Here is a 10,312-nt window from a genome sequence, read left to right on the forward strand (position 1 = left end):
GCGTACCATAAAATCATATTTTGAATTTCCGGCCTTTAAACTTTTAGTTCAGTTGTTACTTTTAAGTCTTCTCAACTATTGTAACAGTGTCTATTTGACATGTACCAAGAAGTTTCAAGTTTAATAAAACATTTTTTATACTGCTAACTCAAATTTCAAAGCGGTGTACAGCATTAACAAAAAGATATCTTAAAAAGAAACAACACAAGTGGGTATTAAAATATAATACAATACAGTATTAGGTTAGTAGACTTTAAATATGAGACACATATACAGACTACACACAGTTAGGAAAGTAGGGTTGAATTACAATATTTAAAATAAAGCTTAGACTTAGACTGATTCAAAATACAGGGGTCAAATTAATTTATGGTCTAAAGAAATATGATCTTGTGACTCCTTTCTACCGTAAGGTGCATTGGCTTCCAGTGGAGGCGCATGTTTTGTTTAAGCTGGGTTGTCGTTGTTACAAAGTTGCGTATAGTATTGCTCCAAACTATATGACCGATAGATTTCTCAAAGCATTCCATAAACATAGGAGAGAATCACATGGATTGTTTAATTTTCTGTCTGCTCAAGGTTGTAAGAGCAAGAAATCCTTGGAACATACACTAGCATTTCAGGCTGCTTTCTATGACAGGGAATTTAGGCCACTGTTGCTTAGTGTTTGCTCTTACAAGCACTTTAGAACTCAAAATATGTAGTGAACTAATTTAAATCATCCTTAGGTTTTGTTATTTTTAATCTTTTGTTCACCGCATTGAACTTACGGTTGTGTGGTTTATAAGTACGATGTTATGTTATATACATTTACACACATATTCTGAATTTTTACATATGCAAGATGCATATAAGTGCAAGCGCCCAGTTTTAGCATTGCCTTTAATATGTAAAGCTTCATTCCTAAACCCCATTTAGCAACGACACTGTATGGCAGTCCTCACTTGGCTAGTACACAGGCTAATGGCAATTACGTAGTTAATATAAGTCCAAAATAATTTAAATTGCCATATGCAAACTCTACGTGGGATGAACTATTCGCTCTGTCAAAATTAGACTTATAGTACACAAATCTCACGTTCACACACAGAATGAGATGCTCCAATAGTTCGCCATTGGATGCTATGTAAACATAAGATGAAAGATCTAAAGTGGAGAGTTATTGATATAGTAAAAATTGGGTGGGAGGGAAGAAATTATGAGCGAATTTTAAATATAAAGGAATTGAGATGGATGTATGAGCTGGAGAGCATGCACCCTTGTGGCTTAAACAAAACAAGTGATTGGATGCTGTTAGCTGAATGAAACTATGAGAGTGACCAGTCGGGGTCTTAAGGGGGCATGATTTATTTACTGATGGGGGCACAGTTTGGATGTGTAGCCCTTTGAGTCAAGATACAGTGTTGAAATGCTGGCGGCGGTTTGATGCTTCAATGATCTGATGATGTCAGAAGGGGGGAGGAGTATATAAAGCTTGTGAAGAATGCCGCGGCCATATTTAACTGATACAATGGCTGCGCGATGAATGAAATGGTGAAACCTATCAGGTTAGTAATATGGTATTGTTTATGAGTAATTGATACAGTCTGATTGGGAATTAATATGGAGTACGTTTGTTATTTAGATTCAGAGATAGTACTTGACCCGTCCTGAAGAAGAACTGAAACGCGTTGATGGGAGGCGGTACATTAACCTACTGAACAACAGATACATGAAGCTAAGTGCTTTTATAATTTTTACGAATTGACAAAAAAAGACAAAAGGAGAATATGAGATAATGAATGATAAATAAGTTTAAATAAAATTTAAAAGAATTATATTTATTAACCAATGATAGTTATAGATAAATTTGATACAAATCACTCTCAAGCACTGGGTGAAGTCAGTGAGGAGTGCTGCTACGCTGACATGCATTTATCAAAGTAGCGTTCTGAGATATCCCCTGCTTGGTATGAGAATTAAGAAGTCCTCACTTGGAGCATGTTATAATACCCCTATACTAACACCCCAACATACCTCAATCCACCCCTTGCTATTTCATAACATGAAAACTTGCCTCAATAAACTTCTACGTGAAGTGAGAGAATTTTTGAAGCTGGAAAAGTTGTGATTATTATTGTCGCTTGGTTTTTCATCTGCATTTGACTAAGTTAATCATAAGCTATGTTCCTCCCAGTTGTCTGATCTTGGTTCCAGAAGTGTTGTTTTCAGTTGGTTCAACTTATTTCTTACCCCTAGATCCTATCGAATCTGTTCCAGTGCCTCTTCTTGGAGAACTCTTGACGGGTTTCACAAGACTCTGTCTTAATTTGTTCCTTATTCTGCTGACAGGTCTTATTCAGGCCAAGGGTGTTTGTGGACATTGACCCTGCATTCCCTGATTTGACCTCCCTTAGCCACTGTCTGGCTGAAGTGACACAATGTTTGGAGACCAGTTGTCGAAAACTTAACCCTGAGAAAACTCATTGCCAGCTCTCTCCCTTTTACTTTCTTTTTTTTTTTTTTTTAATTCTTTATTGATTTTTAATCAAAAACAGTGTCATACAAATAATACCCCTTTTACTTTGAAATCAACCAATAACTCTCTCACAGTTATACTAGACCCAGCACTATCTCACATTTCATCAGTAGTCAGATTTTGCTTTTTGTTCTGTTCTAGAGTTATCAAGCCATTTCTAGACTGAACACAAGAGGCGTGAGGAAGAAATTTTATTTATTTATAGTATTTATATACCACTTATACTTAAGTGGTTTACATGTAGGTACTTCATCATTTTTCCCTATCTGTCCCGGTGGGCTCATATTCTATCTAATGTACCTGAGGCAATGGGGAATTAAGCGACTTGCCCAGGGTCACAAGGAACAGCATGAGATTTGAGCCCGCAACCTTAGGGTGCTGAGGCTATAGCTCCAACCTCTGCACCACGATTAGTGTTTCAGCAGCACGTGCCTTTCTCAAAAGTCTACAAATGCCATATCATTAAAACATGTAAATATAACATAATGCATTGAAATCATTAAAACATAATTCAAAACATGTATTAAGCTTACAAATAAAATCATAATACTGTAAAAGCAGACGAGAAGTGTGTGGCTCCAATACACACTAAGGGCTCCTTTTACAAAGGTGCGCTAGCGTTTTTAACCCCAAAAACTACCGCCTGCTCAAGAGGAGGCGGTAGCGGCTAGCACGTGCAGCATTTTAGCGTGCACTATTCCGTGCGTTAAGGCCCTAGTGCACCTTTGTAAAAGGAGCCTTAAAAGGTGAATCTGGTGCAAACCAGTATCTAAGTGACATGGCACTGCTATCGTGAATTACTTGTTAAAAATAAATAATAATATTAAGCAGGTGCTGATTTGCTTTCATTTCTGCATTTCTAGACTGAGACTCACATTTGTCTCGGTTCATGTGTTAGTGATAAGCCATTTTACTACTACCGGTATAATACGCTTTACAATGACCTGTGACTAATTGCCCTCAAAAGACTTCATAATGTTCAAACTGCCACTGTAAAGCTCACTCATCTGTTAAATGATTTGATCAAGTATCTCTGCCTCCTTTTTGAGAATCATTGGCTTCTAAAAACTTATAGAAATTAAGTTCAAAATCCTTGCCATAGCTTTTAAGGGTTAGCTATTTAACTCACTATTTTGCCAGTCCTCCCAATAAAGCCCAGACATACATAAACATCAAAACATACATAAACAAATAAATAAAAATCAAAACCACACTACAAAACAGCGTACTCCATAAAAATCAAGAAAAAAAATCATAAAATAAACAGTATTGAAAATTTTTTTAAAAACCCTTAAGAAAGCAAAACTTTAATTGCCTTCCTGAACCCCTTCAACTAGACCATCCAGCCTATCTTTCTAACTCTGATTCCCTATATCCCTGGCTCCTCTCCTTTGGAATTCCATCTTATGCTTCATATAGAAACCTAATTTACCAGTTGTAAGGTGGTCTCAAGACTTATTTCTTCTCCAAAGTCTATGGTTTCTGACTGGTTCTTAGTGAGTAATGGGAGTAGAAGAACTTGCAGATAGGCTTTATCATGGTTTCAACTCTTATTGCTTTTATTTGTTGCACCAAATGGTGATTTAACTTTCTAAACTATTCTGATGCACTTTGTGAAGGGTAGTTTGGTAATTTTGTAATGAATATATATCAGTGGTGATACTTTTTTTCTGTATATGAACATTGGTGCATGGCCATTAGTTCAAATAATGGAAAACTACTGTAGTAAAAATGGCCTGAGCACTTAGGAAAGACCCATGTAAGGGCATACTAATGCCACTGCAGCTTAGAAAAAGGACCCCTGAGGTAGGAAGAAGAAGATTGGTTAGTGATTATACAGGAGGGTTATGGTAGAAGAGAAATTCATATAATGGCTATAGGTGGTGATGAGAAGAAACTGGTATTTTTTTTAATAGGGTGAGGAGGCTCTAGTTTCAATTTTTACAGAGGGCACCAGTTTGCTTTTAGCTTGCTCTGGTGGTAGTGGTAGTGGTACAGGTGTTAGCATGGATATATATATATTTATATTTACAGTGGTGCCTTGCATAACGAACGCCTCGCACAGCGAACGCTGCGCACAACGAACTTCTTGTCTTGATTCGTACAACGGACTTCGTTTCACACAACGAAGTCGCCCGAGCTGCATCCTTCCGCGCAGGCACTGCGCTTAACTGCCCTCTCTCCGCCTGGCTCCCTGTGCAGTGGCGGACCGTCGGCTCGCAGGGGCCCGGCGCCTACTGCTGATGCGTGGGGGGGGGCGGAGCTACTCTCGCCGCTTCCCCGATGCTAGAAAAAAAAAAATTGAACAGTTAAGTCCCAGTTTTTGCCGCTGAGACTCTGCCCTCAGTTAAAAAGTTATAAAGTTATAAAATTATTGTTTATACAGTATATCATGGCTTCTAAAAAAAGCAGGAAGGTGATTTCTGTTGAAATTAAACGGGAAATAATTAGAAGGAGTGAATGTGGGGTAAAACAGTGTGACCTCGTCAAAGAGTTTGGCCTCAGCAAAACCACCATTTTCACCATTTTGACAAATAAGGATGCAATAAAATCAGCCAAAGTAGCCAAAGGAGTATCAAAACTATTTCATGAAAAACATAGGTCTTCAATCCACGAGGAAATGGAGAGGCTATTAGCAATTTGGATTAAGGACAGGCAGGTGAAAGGTGACGTAACAACCCAAGATATTATCTGTCACAAAGCCAAGAGAATTTATGACGATCTAAAGAAAAACGTCCCTGATTGGCAGCAATCAAGCTAATGAAGAAGAATTCAAAGCCAGCAGGGGGTGGTTTTTTAGATTTAAGAAAAGGTGTGGAATCCACAGCGTTACTATGCATGGTGAGGCTGGCAGTGCTGACAAGATAGAAGCAGAAAAGTTCTCTATTAACTTTCAAAAATGTATTAAGGATGAAGGATACTGCCCACAACAAGTGTTCAATGCCGATGAAACGGGTCTTTTCTGGAAAAGAATGCCGAGCAGAACCTTCATTACAAAAGAGGAGAAGAAATTGCCAGGACACAAAGCCATGAAGGACAGACTTACCCTTATGTTTTCGTCTAATGCCAGCGGAGACCTCAAGATCAAACCTCTATTGGTTTATCACTCTGAAAATCCAAGAATTTTCAAGAAAAATAACGTTATTAAGTCCAAACTGCCCGTCCATTGGAAGTCCAATCAAAAAGCCTGGGTGACCCAAGTTATCTTCAACGAATGGATTCTGGAAACCTTTGCTCCTGCCGTGAAGAAATTCATGCTGGAAAAAGAACTGCCGCTCAAAGCCCTTCTGATACTTGACAATGCCCCTGCTCACCCAAAAGACCTAGAGGAAATATTGCAGGAAAATTATCCTTTTATCAAGGTGCAGTATTTGCCACCAAACACCACATCCATTATTCAGCCAATGGATCAGCAAGTTATTGCGAACTTTAAAAAACTCTACACTAGAGCCCTCTTTAATAAGGTGTTTGAAGAATGCGAGTTTGGTGGAGACAATATGACTGTCCGAATGTTTTGGAAGGAGAAATTTGATGTCCTTATGGCAATACGACTTATACAGAAGGCCTGGGAAGAAGTGTCACAAAGGACCCTAATTTCTGCTTGGAAGATGCTTGTGCCTTCGTGGACCCAGGAAGAAGCAGTAGTTGATGACACAGAAGTGGTGAAGGACATCATCACAGTGGCCCAAAGGTTGGAATTAGAGGTAGAGGAAGAGGATGTAGAGGAGCTTATTGAGGAACACGAAGAAGAGCTGACAACTGAAGAGCTCCAAGCACTTCTGGTCCAGCAACAGGACAATGCTCAAAGGGAAGCGTCATCTGATGACGAGGAGCAACAATCAAACAATCAACCAATCCCAACTGCTGACATAAAGAACATCCTGGTCAAATGGAAAGCAGTTCAGGAGTTTACCAATGCCCACTATCCTGATTCAGCTGAAGCAAACAGGATCAACGATCTTTACTCCGATACTCTTGTCTGTTATTTTCGGCAGATGTTGGTGAAAAGAGAAAAACAAACGACTTTGGACAGGTTTTTCATGAAACCATCGGCCAAAAAGCAGAAAATGGATGAAGATGTGCAAGATTCGGTAGACTCTACTTAGTCTGTCTTTAAATTTAAAAAATGTGTGTTGTTTTAAAAAACAATTATGTTTTTAGATGTATCTAAATAAAAATAATAACAAAAAATTTATCTTTTTTTATGTCATCTTAGCATATTTTATGCTACAGAACGAATTATTTTTTTTAACATGTATTTTTATGGGAAAACGCGTTTCACATAACGAACTTTTCGCATAACAAACTTGCTCCTGGAACCAATTAAGTTCGTTGTGTGAGGCACCACTGTATATCCAGCAGGGACTATTTGGAGTAGGAAAACCCTCAGAGACTACAGAGCTTTATAATTTCCTCAAAAGAGAAGCTTTCTCATGCTCCTACTGCAATCATTGACATAAAAACCTCTCGATTATATTTCTCCATTGGAAATGATGCGGAGATAATTTACCACCTATAACAAGAGCTCAGTATATCTCAATGGGTGTGAAAAAACAAGTTGCTTCCACCCTGGGTGAAGGAGTGGGAACACAGGAGAATGGAGTAGATTTGACAAATTTCCTTGAGAATTCATTGGAAGTTATCACAGAGAGAGCCACCTTAACTGCGACATTGGCCTTGGAATTTGACCGAGATCTAATTCTGCGTTCATATTACAGGCACATGAATGATACCTTCTTTGGCTCAACAATTAGGTTGTTTCCTGATATTTCTAAAGAGACACAAAAATGAAGAAAGGACTTTTTGGTCTATAGACCAAGAGTCACGGCACTAGGTGCTTCTTTCATTCTGGAATTTCCCTCGAACTGTTGTGTCTCATTTCAGGGTAAAAATTTTCTTTTTTTGAGACTAAGCAATTATTGGAATTTATTGTGGCTAAAGAAGGAAGGGGGGTAGTTATTGGTACCATCATTCTAACTGACCGGCTATTTGGGATTTAAAACAACGTCTCCTATTGTGTCCTATTAATCATTTATTTATTCCTTGACTATTTTTCTTTGTTCTTGGATCTTAATTTTGTGGACTAAATAACTAAATAATTTTCCATTGTTGTATTCTAAAGTCATTAATTAACTGTTTAATTTGTATCTAATCTTCATGCAAGTGATTTAACTTGTATAATCATTATTAGAATTTGCAATAAATAAAATAATAATTTTTTTTTAAAAACCTCCCCATTTCCACCATGTTTATATTTTATTACTCAATTTATTTTAGATATATATATATCAAAAACTTACTTCAAAACTTTACATAACAGTCTATTAAATTTTTCAAAATTTTTCAAAACACACTGTTCATTCACCATATTTATTGCATAGTTGATAGAGTCAGTAGTGAAAATAACTAATATATATTTCAGATCAAAAATTCACTTATCTTGGTCTTCCAGATACACTATCTATAATGATTCAGGATGAAGCATCGTTTCCATCAAGTAGCTCTCCACTATTGTTTCTCACAAAGTCATTGCTCAAAACCCACTTCTTATCTAGCCACTCCTCAAAATCCCGACGCGGCACCAGCATTTTGTGGTAGCTTTTCTACCACTGCATCAGGGCGATTGGTTTAGCAGCTAATTCTAATATCATAAACAATAACTTTAGAATCTTAAAATAGTATATTTAAACATATGAAATTTATTTCTCTTCATTAAACTTACTTTGTTGTGCCTACTATTCACTACCTACACTACTAAACCATACTAACGATTCACCCATTTTATAGACGCTATGGGGCTCATAATCAAAACAGAAATATGTCTATAAACCCACTCAAATCAGCACTTGACAACCTAAAAACAGGTGAGCGCCCAGAGCTGAAAGGGGCGATTTTGAAGGAGTGGTTAGGGCAGGATGTGGGCCAACCTAGACTTAGTCGTACTGCAGGGATAATCGAAAGTTTGATGAGGCTGCCTGGACGGAACTTATCGTATACGTTGTGACTTAGGTGATCTAAAAACAAATCTAAGTACCCAGAAGGTATCATAAGTGACCAGATAACCATTGCAGACACAAAGTACAGACCCACACACACTCTCCCAGTGATCACTGACCTCCCCCCCCCCACCGCCATAAAATTGGAATAAAAATGTACCTACCTACCTCCAGAACATCAACGCCTAGCATAGGAAAGCCTAGTAGAGCTGCACAGAGGTGGCTTAAGTAGACTGGGGTAGGCTAGTGAACCATAGAGAAGAGGACCCAGGCCCATAAGCCACTCTAATCAAAACATTCATGATGGAAAATGAAAGTCCTCCCCCCAAAAAACACAAAACCCTATTCTACTGCCATATAGGTGTACCTGCAGCCATAAGAGCTATTAGAGTTGTAGACAGGTGGGTATAGTAGGCTTTAGGGGTGCTTTGCGGGGTTCACCATGACCTGCAAGGGTGTTGTGGTGAGATGTTTATGTGGCACCCTTTTTGTGAAGTTCACAGCAGTGCCCTACTCTGTTGCCATGTCTGGGTGGCCAGTCCATCACTTTGCTGATCTCTCCCACGTCGAAAAGCTCTTGTTCTAGGAGTTTCAGACTTGGACAATTTTTTGGACGAGAATGTAGTATAAAGACAGACTGTACTAGCAGTCTGGACAATCAAATGGCTGGATGTGGAAGTAGATGATTTTGGAAGAAAAAAAACATTTTTGAATGTATTTTTTGAGAATGGACTTTGGGTGCTGCTGACTTTGGGCGACTAGCGCCCTAGGCCCAAAATGGACTTGGACATTTGTTTTGATTGTGCCCTCTATGGAATTAAATCCGACCAATCGGTGAAATCAGCATGTTTTCAGAGCAACGTTAAATATTGTGCAGGATAATTTCAATAAATCTACATAGAATAGCTGAAAACAGCAGTAACACTTTATCCACGTGGGCCATGCAAGACGGGGCAGTGGAAACTTTTGTTCACCCATAAGGTGGATGAAAGAAGCACCAGCACTTGATTCTACAGCCTCAGAGGACTTCACTGGGGGAAGCAGTAGCGTCTCTAGTCCTTGGTGCCCTGTATGTAATGTAATGTAATGTAATTTATTTCTTATATACCGCTAAACTCCGTTAGGATTCTAAGCGGTTTACAGAAAATAGACAATAGTGTGCATTAAAATTATAAGTAATATAGGTTTACAGAGAAATATACATTAAAGGATACAATAAAAATAAGATAAATAAATAAATAAAGAATAGGTACTTAGAAATTCCCTTACTGTCCCGAAGGCTCACAATCTAACTGAAGTACCAGGAAAAAAATAACAATTAGTTGAGCAATAAAAGTAAGAAATAGAAATAGAAGAAAAAATAAGAAAATAAACATTCTAACAAGACTACATTGATCTAAGGACTTTGAAAAGTAGAAAAGAAGAGAGATAGGAATAGCTGCAGAAAGGAGGAACCGTTGAGCAATAGAATTTTGGAGAAATTTAAATGTTAAAAATAAAACAAAACAAGGGGCAAATCAATGAATGAAATTAACAATAAAACATAAACTGGAAAAAAAGTGAAAATATAAATCAGAACAGTCGGATTAAAGTCCAGATTGAGATGACTTCACTGCTAGGCCGCCAAATTTCACCAGGTATCATCCGATCCTTGCCAACACACCGGAAGCCCCAGATCCAGTGTCTCTGCTTTTCGAACTCGACCGAGATGTTCACATCCTCCTCCTGCATGCCAAACCTGATGAACTTGTCTCTTTTTGGACTTTACAGGTCACAGACACCAAAGGATAGTACTATC

The 10,312-nt window shown here is 38.2% G+C and overlaps 1 protein-coding gene across 1 annotated transcript; it reads left to right on the top strand.

Annotated features, from left to right (window-relative positions):
• The first annotated feature begins 1,521 nt into the window (after nucleotides 1-1,521).
• LOC117347607 (tigger transposable element-derived protein 1-like) lies at nucleotides 1,522-6,624 on the top strand. The gene is made up of 2 exons (XM_033918731.1): nucleotides 1,522-1,547; nucleotides 5,268-6,624. The coding sequence occupies exons 1-2, from the start codon at nucleotides 1,522-1,524 to the stop codon at nucleotides 6,622-6,624; spliced, it is 1,383 nt and encodes a 460-aa protein (XP_033774622.1).
• The last annotated feature ends 3,688 nt before the right edge of the window (nucleotides 6,625-10,312 follow it).

The sequence above is a fragment of the Geotrypetes seraphini genome, chromosome 13, assembly GCF_902459505.1.
Source record: "Geotrypetes seraphini chromosome 13, aGeoSer1.1, whole genome shotgun sequence".
NCBI lineage: Eukaryota > Metazoa > Chordata > Amphibia > Gymnophiona > Dermophiidae > Geotrypetes > Geotrypetes seraphini.